General features: G+C 65.6%; 14 protein-coding genes across 14 annotated transcripts; 8 read left to right on the top strand and 6 right to left on the bottom strand.

Moving 5' to 3' along the window:
- Positions 1–64: 64 nt before the first annotated feature.
- Positions 65–1,564, top strand: Q8F55_005322 (uncharacterized protein; the record flags this gene model as incomplete). The annotated part of the gene is made up of 8 exons (XM_069353812.1): positions 65–194; positions 230–324; positions 397–418; positions 464–616; positions 651–766; positions 801–940; positions 973–1,166; positions 1,218–1,564. The coding sequence occupies 8 exons, from the start codon at positions 65–67 to the stop codon at positions 1,562–1,564; spliced, it is 1,197 nt and encodes a 398-aa protein (XP_069208454.1).
- Positions 1,565–1,706: 142 nt separating this feature from the next.
- SSZ1 (Hsp70 protein that interacts with Zuo1p) lies at positions 1,707–3,975 on the bottom strand (the record flags this gene model as incomplete). Its single annotated transcript, XM_069353811.1, has 3 exons — positions 1,707–3,498; positions 3,542–3,558; positions 3,964–3,975. 3 exons carry the CDS (start codon positions 3,973–3,975, stop codon positions 1,707–1,709), a joined length of 1,821 nt encoding a protein of 606 aa, XP_069208453.1.
- A 118-nt stretch (positions 3,976–4,093) lies between these two features.
- Positions 4,094–7,213, top strand: SEC21 (coatomer subunit gamma; the record flags this gene model as incomplete). Its single annotated transcript, XM_069353810.1, has 6 exons — positions 4,094–4,130; positions 4,315–4,502; positions 4,553–4,711; positions 4,749–5,185; positions 5,231–6,827; positions 6,875–7,213. 6 exons carry the CDS (start codon positions 4,094–4,096, stop codon positions 7,211–7,213), a joined length of 2,757 nt encoding a protein of 918 aa, XP_069208452.1.
- A 217-nt stretch (positions 7,214–7,430) lies between these two features.
- On the top strand, positions 7,431–8,625 carry Q8F55_005319 (uncharacterized protein; the record flags this gene model as incomplete). Its single annotated transcript, XM_069353809.1, has 5 exons — positions 7,431–7,556; positions 7,618–7,813; positions 7,859–7,948; positions 7,983–8,126; positions 8,162–8,625. The coding sequence occupies 5 exons, from the start codon at positions 7,431–7,433 to the stop codon at positions 8,623–8,625; spliced, it is 1,020 nt and encodes a 339-aa protein (XP_069208451.1).
- Positions 8,626–8,745: 120 nt separating this feature from the next.
- On the bottom strand, positions 8,746–10,099 carry MSW1 (Tryptophan--tRNA ligase, mitochondrial; the record flags this gene model as incomplete). Its single annotated transcript, XM_069353808.1, has 5 exons — positions 8,746–9,212; positions 9,248–9,482; positions 9,517–9,810; positions 9,909–9,919; positions 9,955–10,099. 5 exons carry the CDS (start codon positions 10,097–10,099, stop codon positions 8,746–8,748), a joined length of 1,152 nt encoding a protein of 383 aa, XP_069208450.1.
- Positions 10,100–10,302: 203 nt separating this feature from the next.
- On the top strand, positions 10,303–10,898 carry TIM10 (protein transporter tim10; the record flags this gene model as incomplete). Its single annotated transcript, XM_069353807.1, has 3 exons — positions 10,303–10,330; positions 10,408–10,483; positions 10,694–10,898. 3 exons carry the CDS (start codon positions 10,303–10,305, stop codon positions 10,896–10,898), a joined length of 309 nt encoding a protein of 102 aa, XP_069208449.1.
- Positions 10,899–11,104: 206 nt separating this feature from the next.
- Positions 11,105–11,883, bottom strand: Q8F55_005316 (uncharacterized protein; the record flags this gene model as incomplete). The annotated part of the gene is made up of 5 exons (XM_069353806.1): positions 11,105–11,263; positions 11,297–11,435; positions 11,473–11,597; positions 11,634–11,738; positions 11,782–11,883. The coding sequence occupies 5 exons, from the start codon at positions 11,881–11,883 to the stop codon at positions 11,105–11,107; spliced, it is 630 nt and encodes a 209-aa protein (XP_069208448.1).
- Positions 11,884–12,163: 280 nt separating this feature from the next.
- On the top strand, positions 12,164–13,877 carry Q8F55_005315 (uncharacterized protein; the record flags this gene model as incomplete). The annotated part of the gene is made up of 4 exons (XM_069353805.1): positions 12,164–12,320; positions 12,367–12,605; positions 12,662–12,855; positions 12,893–13,877. 4 exons carry the CDS (start codon positions 12,164–12,166, stop codon positions 13,875–13,877), a joined length of 1,575 nt encoding a protein of 524 aa, XP_069208447.1.
- A 232-nt stretch (positions 13,878–14,109) lies between these two features.
- Q8F55_005314 (uncharacterized protein) lies at positions 14,110–14,747 on the top strand (the record flags this gene model as incomplete). The annotated part of the gene is made up of 4 exons (XM_069353804.1): positions 14,110–14,341; positions 14,379–14,406; positions 14,468–14,585; positions 14,634–14,747. 4 exons carry the CDS (start codon positions 14,110–14,112, stop codon positions 14,745–14,747), a joined length of 492 nt encoding a protein of 163 aa, XP_069208446.1.
- Positions 14,748–14,866: 119 nt separating this feature from the next.
- Q8F55_005313 (uncharacterized protein) lies at positions 14,867–15,634 on the bottom strand (the record flags this gene model as incomplete). Its single annotated transcript, XM_069353803.1, has 1 exon — positions 14,867–15,634. One exon carries the CDS (start codon positions 15,632–15,634, stop codon positions 14,867–14,869), a length of 768 nt encoding a protein of 255 aa, XP_069208445.1.
- A 142-nt stretch (positions 15,635–15,776) lies between these two features.
- Positions 15,777–16,628, top strand: HEM4 (uroporphyrinogen-III synthase; the record flags this gene model as incomplete). Its single annotated transcript, XM_069353802.1, has 1 exon — positions 15,777–16,628. The coding sequence occupies one exon, from the start codon at positions 15,777–15,779 to the stop codon at positions 16,626–16,628; it is 852 nt and encodes a 283-aa protein (XP_069208444.1).
- Positions 16,629–16,854: 226 nt separating this feature from the next.
- Positions 16,855–18,141, bottom strand: CDC10 (cell division control protein; the record flags this gene model as incomplete). The annotated part of the gene is made up of 5 exons (XM_069353801.1): positions 16,855–17,451; positions 17,492–17,595; positions 17,669–17,797; positions 17,851–17,916; positions 18,075–18,141. The coding sequence occupies 5 exons, from the start codon at positions 18,139–18,141 to the stop codon at positions 16,855–16,857; spliced, it is 963 nt and encodes a 320-aa protein (XP_069208443.1).
- Positions 18,142–18,619: 478 nt separating this feature from the next.
- DCN1 (Scaffold-type E3 ligase) lies at positions 18,620–20,138 on the top strand (the record flags this gene model as incomplete). The annotated part of the gene is made up of 7 exons (XM_069353800.1): positions 18,620–18,628; positions 18,986–19,053; positions 19,153–19,301; positions 19,385–19,559; positions 19,597–19,742; positions 19,788–20,039; positions 20,080–20,138. The coding sequence occupies 7 exons, from the start codon at positions 18,620–18,622 to the stop codon at positions 20,136–20,138; spliced, it is 858 nt and encodes a 285-aa protein (XP_069208442.1).
- A 119-nt stretch (positions 20,139–20,257) lies between these two features.
- On the bottom strand, positions 20,258–23,648 carry Q8F55_005309 (uncharacterized protein; the record flags this gene model as incomplete). The annotated part of the gene is made up of 3 exons (XM_069353799.1): positions 20,258–22,399; positions 22,439–23,462; positions 23,509–23,648. The coding sequence occupies 3 exons, from the start codon at positions 23,646–23,648 to the stop codon at positions 20,258–20,260; spliced, it is 3,306 nt and encodes a 1,101-aa protein (XP_069208441.1).
- Positions 23,649–23,734: the final 86 nt, after the last annotated feature.

Genomic DNA, 23,734 nt, shown 5'->3' with positions numbered 1-23,734 from the left:
TCGTCCCCTCCTCGACATCTCCGTCTCGCCCACACGACCTACATACACCGTACCTCCCCCCCCCATGTCGTCCAACCCCGGTGCGACCTTCGCGATCGACCCGACGCTCGGCACGCCGCTCGCCGACAGCCTGACGCACATCGTCGCGAGCTCGGCGGGCCCGGCGGGCGCGGCGCAGGCCGACGAGCTGGCCCGTGAGTCTGCCTCCGTATGCCAGCTGACACCCCAGCGAGCGAGAAGCGCATCGACGCGGTGCACGCGCACGGCGGGCAGGCGCGCGCGTGGGTCGCGCACTTTTTCCCCTCTGCCGAGACGCTTGACCGGGTGGGTGGTGCTGCGGGCGAGGCGCGAGGCGCGAGCCTCGCCCGCTGTCGAGGTCGGGGCTGACTGTGCTAGCTCTTTGCATACGAGCACATGGGTGGGTAGCCAGCCGCAACCGCCGCAGCCAGCGCTGACACGCTAGGCAACTTTGTCATCGATCGCATGACCGGCCGCAAGCTGTTCGAGTCCATGCCCCTCTACGTCCGTGTCGGGATGCACCTCCTCTTCGTCGAGGGGTCCGAGTACATGAGCTACAAGCGCGTCGAGAAGCTGCTCACGGACCAGAGCGTCAAGCGTGGGTGCGGCGTGTTGCGACGGCTCACAACCAGAGGGCAGGATCTACGACGAGACGGGCCCGAGCGTGCGCCCGCACATCGAGAGCTTTGTGACGAGCTACGCCATCCCGCTCGACGAGCTCCTCGTGCAAGACCTGGACCAGTATCCCGTGCGCCGGCGCCTCTTGCTCTTCTAACACGCAGACGTTTAATTCCTTCTTCGCGCGCCGCTTGGTGGCCACCGCCCGGCCCATCACCGCGGCGGCCGACCCCGGCGTCCTCACCTCCCCGGCCGACTGCCGCATCGGCGTGTTCCAGACGCTCGAGGAGGCGACCTCGTTGTGGTGGGTGCTACTCCGGGCGCCGCTCACCCCAGGATCAAGGGCAAGAAGTTCACCGTCCCCGCCCTGCTGACGGGCGACGAGGCCGACAGCCGCTTCGACCCGCTCACTGCCTCGGGCAAGGCCAGCGTCGTGGTGTGCCGCCTCGCGCCGCAGGACTACCACCGCTTCCACGCGCCGTTCGACGGCGAGATCGTAGCCGTGAAGGACATCGCCGGAGACCTGTACAGTACGTGAAGCGGTGCACACGCGCCCGCACGCCGGCTGACGCCACGCCCAGCCGTCAACCCTCAGGCGATCAACGAAGACCTCAACGTCTTCACGCTCAACAAGCGCTCCGCGGCGCTCGTGCACGCCAACCTCGGGCCGGGGCGCGAGGCGACGCCGGCGGCCTTTGTCGCCATCGGCGCCATGCTCGTCGGCTCGATCGGCTGGTCAAAGAAGCCGGGCGACAAGTTTGTCAAGGGCGAAGAGCTTGGCTGGTTCCAGTACGGCGGGAGCACGACCATCGTCGTGCTCCCCGAGGGCGTCGTCCAGTTCGACGACGACCTCGTACAGACGTCCAAGAACAGGATGGAGACGCTCGTCCGCGTCGGCATGGAGATTGGCAAGGTCGTGCCGGTGTAGGGTGGAGGCGTCAGTAGTCATCAGGCATGAAATGGTGCAGAGTACGAGGGCGCAACTCCTAGCTCGCCCCGCCCGGCTCGCTGACGCGAGCCGTCGCGACTCTATCCCATGGCTATGCATATCCCCATGCAGTCTACTCTATTTAAACCTCAAACTTGTCGGCACCAGCCTCGTTGCCCTCCTCCCAGGCGGCAACCTCGACCTTGCCGCCGCGCTGGACAATCACCTCGAGGATCAGCTGCTTGCCGTCGGCGACGGCAACCTCGACAGCTCCCAGACGCGTAGTCTTCTTGGTGATCGGTGTCCTGATCTCCTCGGGCTCGTCCTCGTCGTCAGAGAACTCGTCCTCTCCCTCAATCTTGTCGACGGGGGCGACCTCGACCTTCTCAACCTTGACCTCCTCGTGGCCCTCCCAGATCTCGAGGGCGACCTTGCCAGCACCGGCAGCGACGGGGATGGCAACACGTCTCCTGGCCGGCAGGGGAGCTCCGGGCTCAATGACGTTGGCGGCGATCAGGTCGTCGGTGGCGCCAGGGATGACAATGCCGATGGGCGCGGCCGTCGTGTCGATCGGCTTGGCAGCGAGGGCGAGGACGTCGGCGACCTGGAGGCGCGAGTCGAGCGTGGCGAGGTGGAGAGCCTGGAGAGCACAGCCAATGGCAATGACCTCGGAGGGGTCCTGGGCGGCAGTCACGGGGGTCGTGGGGCTGACGCTGAAGGCAACGGCCTGCTGGAGACCAGGGAGGAGGGTCGACGAACCCGCAAGGAGAACCTCGTCGATCTGGGCAATGTCAAAGCCGGCAGCCTCGACAGTGTCGCGGATGGCCGACGTCACCTTGGAGTAGACGATGGCGGCAAGGCCGTCAAAGCGGATACGGTTGATCGACGTCGAAAGGTCGTAGCCGTCCTTGAGCGACTCAACGGCGCAGGTGGCGGGGCCGGTCGAGGCCGAGAGCGAGCGCTTGGTGTGCTCGATAGCAAGGCGGAGCTTGGCCTCGGCGCGCTTGTCCTGGACCGAACCAGCCTCGGTGGTGGGAAGGTCAAGAGCAATCTTGGTCTTCTTGGAGAACTCCTTGGCAAAGTGCTTGATGAGCAGGTTGTCAAACTCGCGGCCACCGAGCTTGTCGTCGCGCGACTTGCTGAGGACAGTGTACTCGCCCTCCGAGACGGCAATAACCGAGACGGCAAGCGAGGTCTCGCCCATGTCGAGAACAACAATCTTCTTGTCGCGGGCCTCCTCCTCACCGGCGTTGCCCTCCTCGGGCTGGCCGAGAAGGCCACGGGCCTTGCGCTCCTCAGAGAGACCGGCGCGGTAGCCGACAAGGACGGCAGCCGACTCGTCGAGGACCTGAACAACGTTGATGCCGGCGGCGGTGGCAGCCTCACGGAGGGCCTCGGTCTGGGCAGGGGTGAACCACACGGGGGCCGAGATGACGGCGTGGGTGGGCTTGCCGCCGAGGAAGTCGATGGCCGAGTTGAACAGGTTCTCGAGGAAGAGGGTCGTCACCTCGGGGGCGGTGATCGTCTTCTTGGCCGGGGTGGGCTCAGCGACGACGGGGGTAGCGTAGCCCGAGGGGGCGGCCGAGCGCGAGACGGGGGTAGGGGCGGCAGGAGGGGGGATGACAATGTCGACGGTGTAGGCGGGGACCTTGGACTCGGCGATCAGGGGAGCGGCGAGGATGGCGGTGTGGTCGACCTCGTCGTAGGTGTGGCCGAGGAGGTTGCGGAAGCCCATGATCGTGTTGTGGCCGTTCTTGACGAGGTGGGGCTTGGCGCCGTTGCCAATGTACACCTGGTCCTCGACGTACGAGACGGCGGCCGCAATCTGGCGCTCGCCATCCTCGTTGGCGATGCACGAGGCGTGACCCTCCTTGTCGATAACCGCAATCGAGGCGTACGACTGGCCAAAGTTGATACCGAGGACGATGGGGGACCTGCGGGTTTATCAGTTGAGGCTCTGGGGGCTTGAAAACGCACATTTTTGCAGATTTAAACTTGCAAGAAGATGTTTTGAGAGATGTAAGTCGTCGCCGGTGCGTTTTCCAGCCTTGTTTGCTGTGCTAGAGTGCCAAACGAGATGGCTTTTGGGTGGATAAAATCCAGTGATGGTCTGAAAAAATGTCGAAATCGGTGGTCTTGATGACCTCCAGCGCCTCGACGATGCGTGGTGCGCGCTGGGTGGGTGGTGTGCGTGGTGGTGCTTGGTGGCTGGGCGGGTGCTGGGTGGTCTGTGCCATTAGGCTCGCAAGTCACCAGGCGCGCCAGTCCCTCTTAACGGAGCCAGATTGATTTGGTTCCGTCACCGCGTTGCAGCCACGCCGCCCGCCGATGATCACGTCGCGAAGTGCCAGCTCAGCTCGCTGGCAGTTGGCAGCCGGACAGCGCCTGGCGCAGCGCACCCCCGACGCCATTGACATCCTCGTCCACTCCGCGCTTCCTACACACATCGTCACCTGCACGGTTCTCCATCTCTCAACGCTCGCGCCCTCTTCGCCTCTCCCCCCCTCTACTCCCGCGACGACACGCACAATGTCCTTCAAGAAGGACGAGGAGTCTGGCGGCATGTGTAAGTCTCATCTCAACTCACTCACCCCCCTCGCGTTCAACCAAGAGCATCATGTTCTGGCTACGCTCCCCAAAGCTTGCTCAGCTGAACCGTTCTCTCCCCCCCTTGCCCAACGCATCGCCCTTGTCATCACCCTCGTCCTCAACACCGCCCTTCACCGTCTTGAAACCGAAACGCAAAACAGCGTACTACCACGACAAGTCGACAGTCCTCCAGGAAGCTCGCGTCTTCAACGAGTCGCCCATCTCGCCACGAAAGTGCCGTGCCCTCCTGACGCGCATCGTCTACCTCCTCTATGTCGGCGAGACGTTTACCACCCAGGAGGCTACGACCCTCTTCTTCGGCGTGACCAAGCTCTTCCAGCACAAGGATGTGCGTGTTTGCCCCGCGGTCCGTGACGACACAGCTGACGTGGATGACAGGTCGCGCTTCGCCAGATGGTCTACCTTGTCATCAAGGAGCTCTCGACCATTGCCGAGGATGTCATCATGGTCACGTCGTCGATCATGAAGGACATGCAGCCCAACCTCGAGGTTGTTTACCGACCGAATGCCATTCGCGCGCTGGCCCGTATCATTGACGTGAGTGGGCGTCATTGGAAGTGTCTGACCCTCCCAGGCCCACTCGGTGCAGTCGGTTGAGCGCTTCTTCAAGTCGGCCCTCGTTGACCGCTCGCCCTCGGTGTCGTCGGCGTCGCTCATCTCGTCGTACCACCTGTTCCCCATCGCCGCGCCCATCATCAAGCGCTGGTCCAACGAGGCGCAGGAGGCTGTCAACGCAAAGGCCGTCTCGTCGTCGTCGTACACTGCCTCGGCTGCTGCCGCCTACATTTCGGGCGGTGGTTCCAACGGCTACCAGCCGACCACGAGCTCGAGCTACATCATGCAGTACCACGCCCTTGGTCTCCTCTACCTCATGCGTGAGAAGGACCGCATGGCCATCACCAAGCTCGTCCAGCAGCTCGGTGCCGGCAAGCAGGCCACCGTCGTTCGCAACCCCATGGCCATTGTCATGCTCATCCGCTTTGCCCGCAAGGTCATGGACGAGGACCCGAAGTGAGTGGCCGCCGGCTTGCCGTGTGACCCTGCTAACCCCCGCAGCGTTCAGAAGCAGATGCACGAGTACCTCGAGGGCCTTCTTCGCCACAAGTCGGACATGGTCAACATCGAGGCGGCTCGTGCTATCTGTGAGATGCGCAATGTCTCGGCCTCGGAGCTCTACCGCCCCGTTGCTGTGCTCCAGCTCTTCCTGTCGTCGCCCAAGGTCATTCTCAAGTTTGCTGCCGTCAAGACCCTCAGCAAACTCGCGCAGACCCACCCCTCGGCTGTCACGTCTTGCAACCTCGACCTCGAGAACCTCATCACCGACTCGAACCGCAGCATTGCCACCTACGCCATCACTACCCTCCTCAAGACGGGTAACGAGGCCTCGGTTGACCGCCTCATGAAGCAGATCTCGTCGTTCATGACCGACATCACCGACGAGTTCAAGATTGTCGTCGTCGACGCCATCCGCTCGCTCTGCCTCAAGTTCCCCGCCAAGCAGGCCGTCATGCTCTCGTTCCTCTCCGGCGTCCTCCGTGACGAGGGTGGATACGACTTCAAGTACGCGGTTGTGGAGGCCATCTTCGACATGATCAAGTACATCCAGGACAGCCGCGAGGCCGCCCTTGCCCACCTCTGCGAGTTTATCGAGGACTGCGAGTTCACCAAGCTCTCTGTCCGCATCCTCCACCTGCTTGGTGTCGAGGGCCCCAAGACGCGCAACCCGACCAAGTACATTCGCTACATCTACAACCGCGTTGTCCTCGAAAACGCCGTTGTCCGTGCCGCGGCTGTCAGTGCCCTTGCCAAGTTTGGTGTGTCGGTCGACGACAAGCACGTCATCAAGAGTGTCGGCGTGCTCCTGAGGAGATGTCTCGACGACGTCGACGACGAGGTCCGGGATCGTGCCGCCATGTACATCAAGGTGCTCGACGACAAGGTTCTCGCCGATGCCTTTGTCCGTGAGGAGGGCACCTACTCGCTCTCTGCCCTCGAGTCGTCGCTCGTGTCGTACATCAAGGACGAGTCTCAGCACTCGACCGCCTTTGATGCGTCGGCCGTGCCCAAGGTCAGCCGGGAGCAGGCTGCTGCCGAGGTCTCGTCTCGCCCCTCTGCTCTCGAGACCATTGCCTCGTCGTCGACTGCGGCTGTCGAGGCTGCTCCCGTCCAGGCGAGCGCTGCCGAGGCTCAGTCTGCGTACGCCTCGCAGCTCGCTGCCATCGACGAGTTCAAGAGCTACGGCCCTGTGCTCAAGTCGTCGGCCAAGCCTGTCCAGCTCACCGAGAGCGAGACCGAGTACGCCGTTGGCGTTGTCAAGCACGTTTTCAAGGAGAACATTGTGTTCCAGTACAACGTGTCGAACACGATCCCCGACACTGTTCTCGAGCAGGTTGCGGTTGTCATGGGTCCTTCAGAGGAGTCTGGCCTCACCGAGGACTTTATCATCCCCATTCCTTCCCTCACCTCGGCCGCTGGAGCCGGCACAGTATACGTGTCGTTCACGCGCGACGACCCCGCCGAGTACGCCACGACGTCGTTCACTGCGACGCTCAAGTTCATCTCCAAGGAGGTCGACCCGTCGAGCGGCGAGCCCGAGGAGGAGGGCTACGACGACGAGTACCAGGTTGAGGACGTCGACCTCGGTGCGGGTGACGTGAGTAGCGCGGGCAGAGGCGTCGCTTGCAAGCTAAAATATTACAGTACATCACGCCCACGTACGCGACCTTCTCGAGCGAGTGGGACAAGCTGTCGGGCGCTTCGTCGATCACCGAGACGTTTGCCCTGTCGTCGTCCGAGTCGTTGTCAGAAGCGGTCAAGTCGATCATCGAGGTGCTTGGCATGGAGCCGCTCGGCGGCACCGAGCAGCCAACGTCTACGTCTGTGCACACGCTCAACCTGAGCGGTGTTGTGGCGGGCGGCGGCGGCAAGGTGCTTGCGAGGTGTCGCATGACGTTTGCGTCTGGGCAGGGAGTGACGCTCGAGCTGGCGGTGCGCGCAGAAAAGGAGGAGGCCACATGGCTTGTTATGGCTGCTATTTAGAGCAAACCTGTGATGTAGTATTGATCCGGCGGGGGTGGGTGCAGTGAGTGTGTAGTATGACCGGGCTTTGCCGTGGTGGACGTTATGGCGTTTGGTCAGGACCGAAGGGAATTCGGATGCCGATGTCTACTGGTCACGTCATGGCGCCTGCGGTGGACTGGCCATCGACATAAGCAACAGCAACCTTGCATCACTCACAACCCCCAACACCACCAGCATGCTCCTCCTCGCCCCGATCGTGCGCGGCGGCCTCCGCCGCGTCCACTACCGCAGCCTGCACGCGCGCGTCTCGCGCGTGCCGCTGCTCCTGAGCCCAAAGGAGCTCAAGGGGCTCGACCCGAAGGTGTGTTGCGTCGGCTCTGTCCTGCCCAGCCCCTCGCCCGCGCTCGCTCACGCCCGCCCAGACCATCGTCGCGCTCGACGCGTCGTGGCACATGCCGACGTCGGACAGGAACGGCAACGACGAGTTCAACGCCGGCCCGCGCCTGCCCGGCGCGCAGCGCTTCGACATTGACGCCGTCGCCGAGCTGCGGCCCGAGATCAACCCGCTCAGCCTGACGCACATGATCCCGACGGTGCAGGTGTTCCAGGAGGCTGTTGGTGGGTGTGGGGGGGGGGGGGAGGGGCAGCGGCTGACTTGGGCAGAGAAATTCGGCATCACGCCAGACACCCACGTCGTGGTGTACGACACGATCGGCGTCTTCTCGTCCCCGCGCGGCGCGTACACCTTCAAGAGTGGGTCTGGGCCTGGCGCAACGCTGACACGCAGCGTTCGGACACGACAAGGTGTCGGTGCTCGACGGCGGGCTGCCGCGCTGGATCGCAGAGGGCGGCGAGGTCGAGGTCGGCGACGTGGCCAAGCCGCAGACGGCGTCGTACCCCGCCGGCGAGATTGACCACGAGAGCATCAGGAGTGGGTGGGTGCCCTGGCCTGGCTGACGCCCGCAGCATACGACCAGATCGTGGACAACATCGCCAAAGGCAGCGCCGGCGAGATCATCCTCGACGCGCGCAACATTGGCCGCTTCTCGGGCGAGGAGCCCGAGCCGCGCCCCGGCCTCGAGAGCGGGCACATCCCCGGCTCGGGCCACCTGCCGTTCGCGAGCCTGCTGACCGAGGCGACGCCCGAGCGGCCGTACACGAGCTTCAAGAGCCCTGGCGAGCTGCGCGACATCCTCGTCGAGGCCGTCGGCGGCGAGGGCGCGTGGAAAGACGTGCTCGCCGGCAAGAGGGGCGTCGTGTTCTCGTGCGGTTCGGGCCTGACGGCCGGCGTCGATTGGCTCGCGGCCCAGCTCGTCGCTGAGGCCGAGGGCAAGACGCCCAAGACGGCGATTTATGACGAGAGCTGGACTGGGTACGCGAGCCGCCCGCAGAGCGTCATTGAGAAGGGCGAGCCGAAGCCGCGCAAGTAGGCAAAGCCGCGCAAGTAAAGGTGGATAGAGTGCATGCAGTATGAGTGGAGTGTAGAGTGGGTTGTGCGTCTAGTAATGGGGAGGAGGAAGGGGGGACACTGGGAGACAGGATGGAGACAGCTAGATCCCGCCCAGCCCAACCGCCGCGCGCACCTCGGCCATCGTCTTGGCCGCCTGCTCGCGCGCCCGGTCGGCCCCCTTGGCGGCCACCACGCGGATGTACCCCTCGTCCGCGATGATACGCCTGTACTCGTCCTGCACGGGCGCGAGGTGGGCGGCCACAACGTCCGAGACGGCAGCCTTGAGCTTGCCGGCGCCCCAGCCATCAGCGTGCGCAGCCGCCGCGAGCTCGGCCGGGCTGCGCTTGGCCTCGTCGAACGCCGACCAGATGGTCAGCAGGTTGGCCACGCCGGGCCGCGTGTCGGGCTCGTACGTGATCGTCGCCGTCGAGTCAGTCACCGCGCCCTTGACCTTCGTGGCGATGTCCTTTGGCGAGTCGGTGAGCGAGATGCGGCTGAGGGGGTTGGGCGCCGACTTGGACATCTTCTGCGCGGGGTCGCGCAGGCTGAGGACGCGCTTCTGCGGGACTGGGCGTGAGCTACACACGGGGCACGCCACGCACCAACCCGCGTCTCGGGGACGGGAAACACGTCGCCAAACGCCCGGTTGAACACCTGCGCAATGTCGCGCGCCAGCTCGAGATGCTGCACCTGGTCCTCGCCAACCGGCACAATCGTGCTCTTGTACAGCAAAATGTCGGCCGCCTGGAGCACGGGGTACGAGAGCAGGCCTAGCCTCAGGTCCTCCTCCGACACCTCGTCCTCCGAGTTTGCGTTGCGCGCCGTCGCGATCTTCGACTGGCCCGTCAGCGCTGCCACACGCCACACACACCTTCCACGTCGTCATGCGCTGCAGCCGGCCGACGGGCGCGATCGTGTTGAGGAACCACGCGAGCTCCGAGTGCTCGCGCACGTCTTCCTGCAGGAAGAGCGTGGTGCGCTCGGGGTCGACCCCGCACGCCAGCAGGCTCGCGAGCATGTTGCGCCTGTCGCGCACGAGCGCGGCCGGGTCCTGCGGCAGCGTGATGGCGTGCAGGCCCACGACGGAGAGGTACACGGGCGTGCTGGCCGGCGTCGAGCGCTGCAGCTCGAGGAAGGGGAGGAAGAGGCCGAGGTAGTTGCCCAGCTGGGGGTGTTAGCCGAGCGCCGAGTGAGCGAGCACAGCGAGCGAGTGTGGCAGCGTCGCTCGCCGCGTAGCAGAGGGCTATGCCACTGGATACTAACGTGCGGAGTGCCTGCTGTCAGCGTGGTCAAGACAGCCGCGACCCACCAGTCGGCTGGATGCCGGAGAAGACGACCTCGGGCGGCGCGGCCTTGGCCTTGGACGACGACGCGCGGGACACAGCAGCGGGGAGAGCGGCGCCGCACCTCGCAGTCGCCCGCACGCGCGCGAGTCCTCGTATCCTGGGGTGCATGGTGCGATGCAGACGACGAACAGAGACGGACGTCGCCTCAAAGTAAAGTCAGTTGTGCCGCCCGCCCGCCCGCCGCCGCCGTGCCTGGCCGGCGTCCATCGGCTTCGCTGGGACCAAATCCACCACCACTGCCTGCCGACTTTTTCTCCCGGCACAGTCACACATCGACACTCTACCCTCCCTCTTTCTCTACATCCAGCAACATGTCGTTCCTCTTCGGTGGCGGAGCTCGTGAGTGCGCCGGCGGGGGTGCCTAGATCGCAGTCGCCAGTCATGCACCCCGCGAAAGACGCGTGCTCACCCCCCAGCCCAGAACCAAGGCGCGGTCGACCCCGTCAAGATGGACATGGCCATCTCCGAGCTCGACATGATCACTGATGTGTTGTGGGTCTTGCGGGCTGGGTGCGATGGAGAATGCTGACATGGCGTCTTTGTGATCCGCGTGCCGGCTGTGCTTTCCGTCCTTGTCGTCCTGACTCGACTCCCGCCGCTCCCTCTCGCTCTTGCCGCTCATCTCCTTCATCTCCCCTCCCCCGCACACACGCACTCGCCTCGGCTCCGCTTCGCTCCCCCTCGCTCCCCCTCGACCAACAGCAACCGCCTCGTCACATCCTGCCACACAAAGTGCATCCAGCCCAACCCCCAGAACCACCGCTACGCCGAGGGCGAGCTCCTCAAGGGCGAGGCCGTCTGCATCGACAGGTGTACCGCAAAGTTCTTCGAGGTCAACAAGAAGGTCGGAGAGCGCATGCAGACCATGGGCGGCCAGGCCCAGTCGACCGGCTCGTTTGGCCGATAAATCGAGCGAGGTAGCGCCGTAGAGCGGCCGGCGGCGCAGCGCAGGCTGGGCCCCGCCGCGACAGCAGCAACATGTATCACCTTTCATGTCCCGCAGAGCGAGCACTGACAGCCATTTCGAGCGATAATCTACATGCGTGTCATGTCTATGGGCGGTCCCAAATGCAGTATTACAGTCTATGCGTCGTCAAAACCCTACACTACCACCTACTCCTCGTCCTTCTTCTCCTTCTTCTTCTTCTTCTCCTTGGGCTTTTCCAGCTCTTCGGGCCAGTCGTCGTCCCCATCATCGCCAGGCACTGGCGGCGCCCACCAGCTCGGGAGGCAGTGCGTCGGCGGCAAGTTGATGAGATCTGGGTCGAACAGCTGGGTGTCAGTCTGTCCTCCTACCCCACCCACCTCGATGTACGTCTCGTCCGAGTACCGGTGTTTTGTTGGGCCCGAGTGCGCTCTGTACTCTGACAGCGCCGACGCAAAGTTCCAGCCCTGCATCACCCGCAGGCAGCCGAGCACGATGCCCGTCTGGTGGATGCCGACTCTGGGCGTGAGCGGCGCTCGCTCGCACGGGCACGCACGGATCAATAACGAGGATAGGGTGCGATCTCGCGTCGAGGATGATCTCGAGCGCGGCCTTGACAATCTCGTCGCCTATCGGCTTCCAGTCGTTGAGCGGCTGGAAGAGGTTGGTCCCGAGGTGGATCTGGTCATGTCAGCTCTGCAGGCGGTCACAACGCACGAAGTCGACGTGGTTGGTCCGCGCGAAGTGGATGAGCGCCGGGATGGGGTGTTCGGCCGTCAGCGAGATGATTGTTCTCAGGCCGAGCGAGCCGAGGAAGGAGACCTGGGCTGTGAGCTGGGGTACGGCGAAAGCAAGGGCAACTCACCTGCGCCGCGGTCGGCGTTGCGCTCCTGTACACGCCTGGCTCGACGATCGAGAAGCGCTCGGGGACCTGAATGAGCGTCGTGCTCGGCTGTTTGGAGGCCATGGTGGCCCTGCGAGCCGTCTGGCGCTGCTGCTGCGTGACGGAGTGGTGGTGGTGAGATGAGGCAGTCGACGGCAAGTCCTCGAAAGCACTCGATGATGCGCTCGTTGATTATCGCAGAGGTGGTATTACGTAAATAGTCAATTGATGGACGTGTTGACAGGGTGTGCATTGCTGGCAGTGAGCGATTAGCGCTCAAAGTGTGAGCTGGCACGCTGCTGGCATCGCGGATATCTCGGGTGGCCACATTTCTTGCATCGTACAACCCCCCTACACCACGACAATGCGGGTGACACTCCTCTCACTACCCCTCGCGCTCCTGCTGGCGACCCAGGCCCTGGCAGAGGGCCGCACGGGCACCGAGGCGGCCACAGAGGGCAATCGCCTCCTCGCGGCCGGGCAGTATGCCGACGCGGCGCGCGCATACGGCGACGCTATCGGTACGTGACGGCGCGCACACACGACACTAGCTGACACACGCCCTAGAGTCGGATCCCGACTCGTACCTCAACTACTACAAACGCGCCACGGCCTATCTCTCGCAAGGGCGCCACGGCCCCGCACTCGCAGACTTTGACGCGTCGCTGCGACTCAACCCGGGATTCGCGCAGGCGCACTTCCAAAAGGCCAAGATCTTGGCCAAGGAGGGCGACTTTGAGGGGGCTGGCTCGGAGCTCAAGGCGTTTGGAAAGAGCAAGAAGAGCGATGCGGCGGCCGACCGGTTGGTGAGTGCGGGGTTGCAGCGCGAGTTGCAGCGATGGGAGATTTGTTGACACGCCAGACCGCCGCCGTCGACACCGCGATCAAGGAGGAAAAGGCGGCCAAGAAGGCCGCGCAGAGCAAGCAGTGGGCCAACTGCATCGCTCACGCTGGCAAGGCTATCGAAGTCGGACCTCACTCGAAGGAGCTGCGCGAGTTGCGAGCACTATGTGCGACCGAGCTCGGCGACGTCGAGGGGGCATACAGCGACCTGACGTGAGTGGAGTGCGGTAAGCCGCCTGCTGACTTGCAGACGCCTGGCAACGCTCGACCCAACATCACAAACGCTCCCGGTCCGCCTCGCGGCCATCGCCTTCTTTGTTATGAACTCGGACACGTACACATCGCACCTCAAGCAGTGCCTGCATTACGACCCCGACTCGAAGCCGTGCAAGAAGATGCACAAGTTGCTGAGGTCACTGTCCAAGGACTCGGTCAAGCTCAACAACTTTGTTGAGGGCGGCAGCAACAGACGGGCACTAGCACTCGCGCGCGGCGAGAAGGGCGAGGACGGCTTGCTCGTGCGGTTCGACAAGGCGCTCAAGGACCAGATCAAGGAGGGCAACATTCCTCCCCAGTTCCACGCGTTGAAGACGAGCGTGTCGCGGATGAACCTGTACGCGCTCGTGTGCCGTGCCGCGGTTGCGGCCAACGACCTGGGCGCCAAGACGGCCGAGGTGTGTAACGAGATCCTCGACATGGACCCCGAGGACGAGTCTGGTCTCATCTTCAAGGCCGAGAAGCTTCTCAAGGAGGAGCAGTTTGACCAGGCCGTTGCCATTCTGCAAAAGGCGTTCGAGGCGTCTGGCCGCCAGAGCCAGGACATTATGAACCGGCTGCAGAAGGCGCAGCGACTGCTCAAGGTGTCCAAGCAGAAGGACTACTACAAGGTGCTCGATGTGCCGCGCGACGCCGACGAGCGGACGATCAAGAAGGCGTTCAGGCGACTGGCCAAGAAGAACCACCCGGACGTGGGCGGGTCTGAGGAGAAGATGGCCCAGTTGAACGAGGCTTACGAGGTGCTGTCGGACTCGAAGCTGCGCGAGCAGTACGACAACGGCCACGACCCGAACGACCCGACGGGCGGCCACGGCGGCGGCGGCGGCAACCCGTTCGCGCACCACGGCGGCGGCTTCCACTTCCAGGGCGGCTTCCCCGGCGGAGGGTTCCCCGGTGGGTTCCCGGGCGGCGGGTTCCCAGGCGGTGGAGGGCAGAAGTTCCACTTCCAGTTCCAGTAGAGTGGCGGTGGGAGGTGTGGCAGGTGTCTAGATAGAGCATGTAGAGCCATGCATTGTATCAGTGCGTGTTGGGGTTTCCGATCGGAGTGTGCGGCGGGGTTCCAGCTAGACTCGGCCAGTTGCCGCACGCCAGATGACTGATCGAGGCGCGGTGAGAGCCGTGACGTCAAAAATAAATCAGATAACAGTCGCCGGCGTACGTCGTTACGGCCTTCCCACAAGCACCACCAAGATGTCCACCGCCCCGCTGGCCCCCCTCCCGCCGTTCACCCGCGACACAGCGCACGCAAAGGTGAAAGCCGCGCAGAACAAGTGGAACACGCGCGACCCGGCGCTCGTGGCCCCGGCGTACACGCCCGACAGCGTGTGGCGCAACCGCGACCACTTCTTCAGCGGGACGGCGGCGATCACGGCGTTTCTGACGGACAAGTGGGCGCGCGAGCACAACTACAGGCTGCGGAAGGGTGCGGGGGTGTGGTGGAGGACATGGCTGACGCGCAGAGCTGTTTGCGTTCGAGGGCAACCGGATGTGAGTGGGCGTGGGCGGCCGGGGGCAGAGGGAGGAGACGCGAGCTGACGCCGACGCCCAGCGCCGTCGAGTTCTGGTACGAGCACTCGGAGGCCGAGGACCCCAGCTCGCAGTGGTACAGGACGTACGGGCTCGAGCACTGGGTGTTCGCGGCCGACGGGCGGATGAAGAGCCGGCAGGTGGGTCGGGGGGTGGGGGGGGGGGATGGGGGCGACACTGACCCGCAGATGTCGGGCAACACGGTCAAGATTGACGCCGCGGACCGGTGGTTCAAGGACGGCGTGGACGTCGACGCGGGGTCGGTGCCGGCCGGGCACATCTCGGCGGGGTACGAGGCGTAGGCGTGGCGTGGCTCCGGGCCATGTCTGCGCGACTGGGGGTGTCTGCACAACGCAACTCGCAACTATGTCCTCCCGTACAATGTCTATAACCTCTTCTCTATGCACCCAGCTCCACCCTTCTACGCACGCAGCGCACCTAGCGCCCGCTCCATGACCACGTCGCGGCGCACCGCGCCGCCGACGACAAACTCGTGCTCGCCGACGTCCTCGAACCCGAGGCGCGCGTAGAAGCGGCGCGCGCGCGGGTTGTCCTCCCACACGCCGAGCCAGAGCGCGCGCGCGGCGAACCGCTCGGCCGCAAGGGCGGCAGCGTGCGCGACTAGCGCGTCGGCGACGCCCTTGCCGTGCTGCGTTTGGTCGACGTAGAGCCGGCGCAGCTCGACGGGGTCGGGGTGCGTGAGGCAGGGCTCGGCGCTGCCCGCCACGATCTGCGCGACGCCGACGACGAGGGGGGAGGCGGGGTCGGGGGCGTCGGTAGCGTCGCTGTCCTCGTCGCCGTAGGGCCGCGGCGAGGGCGACGGCGACGGCGTGACGGTTATCGCCGGCACGAGGTGCGTCGAACGTGCGTTGTTGTCGTCGTCGGCGGGCGTGTCGCCGCCGTCGCCGCCGTCCCCGCCGTCCTCGCCGTCCTCGCCGTCCCCGCCCCCCCGCGCCACAGTCGCAACGACAAACGCCATATCCCCCCGCGCGAGCTCGGCGCCAATCGTGTCGGGGTGCAGGCTCGTCGCGAGGTGCTCGGCCAAGTCGTCGGCGCTGACGCTGTGCCCGAAGAAGCGGGTCCACACGCGCGCGACGAGCGCGGCGACGGCCGGCGCGTCGGCCGGCGTCGCGAGCGCGTAGGCCACCTCGCCTGGCGTGCTGGGGTTGTAGGGGGCGGGGGCGGGCATAGTTTTGGGGAGAGAGAGAGGTTGAGCGAGACAGACATGTTGCTCGACGCCATGGCGACGGCTGCGACCTGGAGACCCCGCACCGGCGTAAGTCAACCCGCCGGATCGAACTCACCTCTCGATCTCTCCCCCCACCACCACGATGGAAGACCGAGACCCCGCCCGCACCACCCCCCGCCTCGCCCTCTTCCGCACCCCAGCCCCAGGGGACGCGTACCACGCCGCGCTCTCCCCGTACGCCCCGACCTCAGTCCCAGCCCTCGCCGACCGCCTCCTCCCCGGCGCGCTGGGGCCCGTGCTGCGCGCCGGCGCGGGGGGGTGGGAGGCGGTCGTGATCACGTCGCGGCGCGCGGCCGAGGCGTGGGCCGCGGCCGCGGGCACCACCGCGCTCGACGCCGGCGCGGAGTCGTGGAGCGCCGTGAGTGTATACTCGCCCGGCCCGGCCGTCGGCTCCGTCCTCGACGCCGCTTGCGTACCCACGCACCTCCGCCCCGCGCCCGGCCCGACGGCGGTGTCGGCCGCGTCCCTCGCGCCGCTGCTCCTCTCCGCGGCCCCCAGGGGCACAGAGTACGCCGCATACCTCCTGCTTACGGGCGACAAGACGCTCCCGCTGCTCGGGGACGCGCTGGCCGCGGCAGGGAGGCGCGCGACAAAGGTCCAGGTGTACGCTACGGCCCAGGCGCCGACCCTCGCCGCCAACGTCGAGCGCTTGCCGCGTGCGCTCCGCTGGGCCGCCCTTTTCTCCCCCAGCTCGGCGGGGTACGTCCTCCCCCTGCTTGAGGGCGCGGGCTTCGGCGTCCGGCCCGCCAGCGCTGGCCGCCTGCGCATCGCGGCCATTGGCGAGACGACCGCCGCGTTCCTCCGCGAGGGCGGGTACGCGCTCGACGCTGTCGCGGCGACGCCTACTGCTGAGGGCTTGCTCGCTGCCATTTCGGCGGCGGAGACTGGGGCAGAGGCTGAGGCAGAGGCCGAGGCAGCGACCCCGGAGCCATAGCACTAGACACTACATAGACCCCATGCACATGTACATCGCCCATGCCGCCGCTCACTCTCCTCGACGCCGGCTTCGCCGGCGCCCCGGCCGCCCGCATCATGTCATAAGTGCATCACACCAGGTATCCCGCTACGGGTGTTCACAAGAATAAGGACTAGGGAATCGGGAGGGAATCGTCGAACAGGCAGTAGTTTTAGATCAAACCAGAAGAATTAGGCCACCCCACTCAAGCCCCAGGCTGCTGGGCCTTGGCAGACGACTCCTTGAGCGCGAGCAGCTGCTTTGAGCGGAACGTCTCGTAGTGGATCTGGCTCGTCGTCTCAATCAGGTCCTGCAGGTGGGTGCGAGTGAGGAAGTTGCGCAGGTACACAAACTCGCAGTGGTTCTCGTCCTCGACGTTGACGATACCCCAGCGGTTCTTGCGGCCACGGACGGGCTTGCCGTCGACGATAACGCTGCTCTCCGAGCCGATGACGGCAAAGGGGAGCATGTTGCGCACGCGCTCGTTGAGCTCCAGCTCCTCGGCGTCAAGCTCGTCGCCGTCGAAGGGGTACAGGCGGATCTGGTGGTACTGGAGCTCGGCCATGACGCGCTGCTTGAAGCCCTCGCGCTCCTCGAGCGTGAGCGAGTCCGACTTGGCGATGACAGGCACAACGTTGACAATCTCCGACAGCTTCTTGAGCACGGTAATGTCGATAGGCTTGAGCGTGTGGCCAGTGGGGTTGATGAAGAAGACGCAGCAGTGCACGCGAGTGTCGGGGATGAAGCGCTCGCGCATCGCGGTAAGCTCCTTGCGGAGGTAGGCAGAGTGCTGGTCCTTGATCTGCCTTGTCAGCCAACGCGTCGACCGCCTTCCCACTCACGTATTTCACAATCGGGTCCCAGCAGCCCTCGTTGTTGATGAGGTCGCCGTAGCCGGGCGTGTCGATAATGTTGAGCTTGAGGCGGACGCCGTTCTCAATGATGACTAGTGCCGGCGTTAGTGTCGCCAAAGTGCTTCCCGCGCCGCGGCGGCGGCGCGCCCGTGCGCATCTACTCACCCTGCGACTTTGCGTGGATCTCGGTGGTCGCGCGGGGAGCAATGTCCTGCTCGGTGCGGCCCTTCGAGTCGACGAGGTGCGACGCGAAGAGCGTGTTGACGAGGGTCGACTTGCCGAGACCAGTCTGGCCTGTGATGCGTGAGCCCGAGTGCCTTGTCTACTACGCGCCGGCCGGTACCCACCGACAACCATGACATTGAACTGGAAGCCACGCTTGAGGAGCTTGTGCTCGATCTGGCGGGTGATCGCTACGAGTGTCAGTTGATACTCGCGCCCGGATGGTGTGCATGCGCGTGGCCAAACCCCCGCCGCGATGTTCCATTGTCCGAGCGTCGTGTCCGCGCCGGAGGAAGGAAACCGCGGCGGGGTGGTCGGGGTCGCGCTGCAGCCGGGTGTCGATGCTCACAGTCAAAGCCGACATAGGAGGAGGCGACAATGTCCTCGAGGGCGCTAGCGACGGCAGAGGCGGCCATGATGAAGTGTGGGTATTAAATGGTGGTGAGCAAGGATGTAGAGGTGGTGTTGAGAGGTGCGCGTGGTGGTGGTGGTGTGCAGCAGCAGTGTGCGTGCGTGCGTGCAGCGTGTCAGGTCGACACTAGAGAGCCCCAGCCAGGTCGAGGTGTCCCGCGGGCGGGCGGGCTGGGCTGGCGGACGACGGCGGCGCGCGGCACGCTCGGGTCGTCATGCCGCCTGGCACGCAGCCAGAGACGCGGCGCGCGCGCACGAGCCCACGCCCCCTCTGGTCGTCCCTCGTCCCTCGTCTTGTCCCTCCCGCGGGTCCATTGTCGCAGGTAGTTCAGGGCCCAAAGACGGTCAAAGGCGGGACCACAGGGGAAACCACACACACAACGCGTGATCGATTTGATTCCGCTAATCCCAGGGATAAAATCAAAATAAATCACGTCGGAATAATAGGCCTGCTAATCGTCACCCACCCTTTGTTGGTGGGTGATGGTGGAGGTGCGTCAACTGTCCGTCTGTCGGCCAGTCGGTCGGTCGCGCCGCCCGCCGTGGTTGGCATCACCCGCAGTGCCATCATCGCTTGTTGCTTGCTCGTCTGTGGCCACTCCAACCCATCTGACATCCTGCCCAACATTCTCGGTTTCCTCCAACACTGCCTCACTTCCTCCCTCTTCCTCACACTCGTCGTAGCTGTACTCGCATACAGACTCGTCACACGCACTCAACACCGACACACACACTCGAGCTCCACCGCCCCCCGCATTGATCACGCGATGGTGAGCACTACACCGGTCGGGCCGCCGCGCCGACCGCTCCTCAACCCACAACTCGCCTACTCGCCTCTAACACTCCCAGTCTCGCCCTCTCACCAAGAGCAGCGAGAAGGCTCTGGTCAAGGAGTTCCAGGAGGTGACCGGTGCATCGTACGTATCGCAACAATCAAGTCGAGCGACTCGAGCTGTGCCTTCCTCGCCGCCCGCTTGGCGTATTGTTCCCCCCGACTCCCCATTGACACCTCCCAGATCCACCGATGCCACAAAATGGCTCAAGAAGTACAAGTTCAACCTCCCCAACGCTATCGACGGCTACTTCAACGAGGGCGCCGACGCATCGCGTAGCAGCACCAAGGACGCCGAGAAGAAGATTGGCGAGATCTACGACAAGTTCAAGGGTGGGTGGAGATGGTGGAATGTTCGACTACGGAGCCGATCATGGAATGGTTCTGCCACCTGGGCCGCTGCTGACGAAGCTTAGATGCCGACGCCAAGATTATCAACATTGACGGCACGATGAAGCTGTGTGGCGAGCTCGGAATCGACCCCTCGTCGGACCCCGTCCTCTTCTGCCTTGCTGCCGACCTCGGCTCCAAGGTCACTGGCGAGTGGGAGAAGGAGCCTTTTGTCCAGGGCTGGATCTCTATCGACCCAACGTGAGTTAAGAGTCCCATGTTCAAACTAACTCTTCAGCATCAACTCGCTCGCGTCGATGAAGGCCGCGCTGCCCAAGCTCAGAAAAAAGCTGAACGCCGACCCCGTCTACTTCAAGAAGGTGTACATGCACACGTTTGACCTCTGCAAGGCCCCTGGCGCGCGTGTCCTCGCGCTTGAGACGGGTACGTGCGGGAGCGTCAACCCATCGCACACCACTCACATCTCAGCTGTTGACCTCTGGAATCTCTACCTTCCCCCCGCGCTCGAGGCCCGGCCAAGCGCGCTCTCGCACATTGCCCCTGGCAGTTCACCATCGTCGCCGGCCACCGACCAGGCGCCAGGGTTCTCGGCCGACGACCTCGAGCTCTGGCTCGAGTTCCAGCAGGGCAAGGGCAAGGCCGTGAGCAAGGACACATGGAGCCTGCTCATCGACTTTATCCGCACCATCGACGCCGAGCTCAAGGAGTACGACGAGGAGGGTGGGTTGCAGCGAGAGGGCGGACCAGTGCTAACGTGCAGCCGCGTGGCCGTCGACCATTGACGACTTTGTCGAGTATGCCCGTGCCAAGAAGGCATGAGGGGTGAGAGCTAGACGCTTAATCTGCTTCCAGCTTGGGGCACGCCTTGACCGGCAACACATGCATCAGTATACCACTGTACAGTTGAGCAACAACATTGACTTTCCCGCACTCGACAGCTATCTCCCCTGGGATATGGACATGCGCCAAGCCGCCTCCTCCAAAGCCCCGAGCGCGTTGATGGCGTCGTTGCTCGACCCGCTCTCGCTGCCGCTCCTGCAGTGCTCGAGGCTCTCGTTTACGCGGCGAAGCACGCCAGGCCACGCGCGCTGCACCGTCGCCTCGTGGAGCGAGTACGCCGAGCTGGTAGCCGAGCTAAACACGCTGATGCGCGCCTCGTCGCCGAGCGCATCACCCGCCGGCTCGTCATGCGCCTCCGGCGCCACAACCGGGGTCGCCGGCTCCTCGAGCGTGAGGCAGAGCCCCAGCGCGCTCATCTTGGGCAGGCTGCTCGCGCCAAAGCCGGTGGGGTTCCACGCCGTGAAGAAGGGGTGCGCCGCTCCATTGTGCCCGCTCGCGCTGCTCTCGGCCGTCGGGCTCACGGGCACGCTCACGGCCGACACGGGAAAGCTGGCGTGGTCGGACGAGCTGCGGCTGACGGGGAAGCTGCCCGAGCGCGACGCCGCAGCCTGGGGCTGCGGCTGGATGCGCTGCGCCTGCAGCGGGTAGCGCTTGAAGTACTCGCTCGAGAGGGTGCTGTGCCCGCTCTCCTGCGTCTCGTACGTGTTGCTCCTTGAGCGGGGGGCGAATGGGTGTCCAGGCCTGAACGCCTCAATCTCGCGGGCCACAGCGCCGAGCGGGGCCGCGCCCTCAACCCGCACGTGGAGCGCGTTCGAGCTCGACACCTCGCTCGAGTCCTGCGCCTCCGACTCGTCGCCCTCGCCCCCGTTGTCCGAGCCCGGCCCGAGCTCGGAGCTCGGCGTGCCCGGGCTGTGGCTGTCGAGCGAGCGGCGCGACTGCTCGCTGTAGGCGCTAGCAGAGGGGAGCACGCCGAACGAGTCGACGCTCTTGCGCTTGTTGGAGCCGAGGTGGAGCCCGGTGATCTTGCGCGGCGGCTCGTGCCCCACCGAGCTCTGCGGCGTCGGGGACCGGATAACGTGCCGCGGCGGAGGGGGCGGCAGCGGCGTGAACGTGCTCGCGCGGTTGATGACTGTCCAGTCGAAGGAGCGGCTCCGGCGGCGCAGGTGCACGGGCTCGTCGCCTTCGGCGTCGCCATCGTCGCTCGCGTGGTCGTCGGTCGTCTCGAACCCCGTGTCCGTGCCGGCGACCTCGCTCTCGTCTGCCGCGTCGGCGTCGTCGCTCGAGTCCTCGGGGTAGAGGCGGGACATTGGCGCGAGGGCGACGGCGGCGGGCTTGACGAGCGGCGTCGGGAGCGGGGAAGGGACCGGGGTCGCGCCCTGCACGGCCGCGCTGACGCTCTCCGTCTCTTCCGCCTCGTGCTCGACGCTCAGCGACGGCTGCGGGACATAGTCGGGCACGTGGACGGGGGGCGGGACGTGGACCGAGGTACGCGCGCGCTCTGGCACGGAGGACAGGGCCTTGTCGACGTCCCACGCGGCGAGGATGCTCGCGGCCCAGTTCTCCTCGCCGGCCCCGACGTCAATGTTGCGGAAGCCCGCGAGGTCGTCGGACAGGCGCCGCGTGAGCAGGTGCAGGCTCTCGGCGATCGACGAGCGCGCCGAGCCCTCGGCGTCGCTGATGGTCTTGAGGGTGCCGCTGCTCATCGGGCGGCCCGTCAGCGGCGGCGAGAGCGTATCCGTCACTACCGTGACGGGTCTGGACGGGCGCGTGCTGATCGAGTCGAGGTCGCTGAGAAGCTTGGAGATGATGCTCGAGGACCGCTGCAGCGAGTTGCCGTCGATGAACGTGTGCCGTCTGGTTCTGCGCGAGTCGGCCCGCGTCGGCGGGGCAGAGCTGCGCGAGTCGCGCCGGGACGCGGACGCGCCGCTGCTCTCGCCGTAGGTGGGCGTGTTGGGCGAGGTCACTGACGCCCTCTGCTGCGACTTTGGCCTTGGGGGCTCGTCTGGGAACGAGACCTGCGCCGGGCTGGCGGTGACCGTCACGACTGGGGGCACGGGTGGCGGCGATGCCACACGGCTCGTCGTCCCCGGTGTGATGGGCCGGATCGGCGTGAGCGCTACGGCCCGTTGGCGCCGCTGCGCCGCCGTAATCAGCAGCAAGTCGGCTTCAGATAGCCCTTGGACCTTTAGGCTCTGCAGCCACTCCTGCGGCAGCCCGTCGAGGTCGGCCGTGACGTGGAGCTCGTGCTACTGTCAGCCTGGCCTTGCTGCGCCACTCACCTGCACGTTGAACGGGCGGCTCACGCCGGCATCAGGGACAGGAGGCGGCTCTATGCGCGACTTTCGTCTCCTCGACAGCGTGCCGGAGCGCGTGATGCGCGACGGCGCCTCCTTTGGCGGCGACGGCGACTCGGACATCTTGTTGGCGATCACGGGGAGGGCGGGCGTGTCCTCGCTCAGCTCGGCCAACCCGACGCTGGGGTTCCTCCGCGCCCGCCGCGACGACCATGTGCCCGTGGGGTGGTGCCGCGAGCTGCCGGGCTCAGTGCTCCGTGGCTGCCCGCCCCCGGCGCTGGTCGACGCCGTGGGCCCCCCGCCGCCAAGTGCCTCGGGCGCCGTGTTGTTGCGCCGCATGACGCTCGCCGCGCGCCCTAGCCCTCTCCCGACGCTGCGGTACAGCAGCGACGCGCTCGACTTTTTGCGGCTCAGCGTCGGCCCGCCGCTCGCATTGCCCAGCCCCACGGCGGTATCCACGCTATCGAGCCGGGGCGGCGATGGCGATCGGCACGTCACAGAAGCTGGTGGCGACCAGGTCGGGCACGGAGCGGCAGCAGCAGCGGTGGGAAGCGACTGGCCCGGCGCCGGGTTCGGGTGAGGCGGCTGCGGATGCGGCTGCGGCTGCGACTGCTGCCTGAGCCAGCCAGCACCCTTGCCCTTGCCTGTCGAGGACGGTCCGGAGGCCCCAGCGCCACTGTGATGTGTTCTGCCAGGTCCGCCGGGTTCCGCTCCTGCGGCTCCTGCTCCTGGTCCTGAGGACGGTGCCACTACCACGACCCCGGCCCCGGCGCTCAAGCTTGCGCCGGTACCTCTTGGCGCTATCCGCGACGGGAGAAGCGACGAGAGGCTCGCGTTTGATGGCAGCGGCGGTGGTGGGATGCCCTCGAGCTTTTCCTTTGACGAGTTTGACCGCGAGCCAAACAGCTTTCCTTTGGACGGCGGTGGCGGCAGCGGGGCCTGTTGCTGCTGCTCTTGCGCCGCCGCCGCTGCAGCCGCTGCCGCTGCCACCCCGGCGCGCCTGCCCAACCTGAAACAACTCAGACCTCAGACCCATGTGCAGCGCGCCCACTCACGTTCGCGACTCGAGATGCGCCGTGAAGCTGTCGATGGGTTCTGGCGGGCCGGGCGGCGCCTTGCTCGCCACGGAAGAGAGGAGAGGCAGCGGCCGCGGGGGCGGCGAGTCGAGCTGGTGGGACACGGTCGCGACGACCATGGTTGGGGGGGGGGGGGGGGCGGAGGGGGCGCAAGTGCGGCGACGGGGCAGGGGGCCAGAGGAGACAACAGTGGTTGTGAGCGAGG

Source organism: Vanrija albida (genome assembly GCF_041260175.1).
Source record: "Vanrija albida strain AlHP1 chromosome Unknown contig_4, whole genome shotgun sequence".
Classification (NCBI taxonomy): domain Eukaryota; kingdom Fungi; phylum Basidiomycota; class Tremellomycetes; order Trichosporonales; family Trichosporonaceae; genus Vanrija; species Vanrija albida.
Note: the sequence above shows the minus strand (reverse complement) of the source record. Positions and strands in the feature narration are given on the sequence as shown.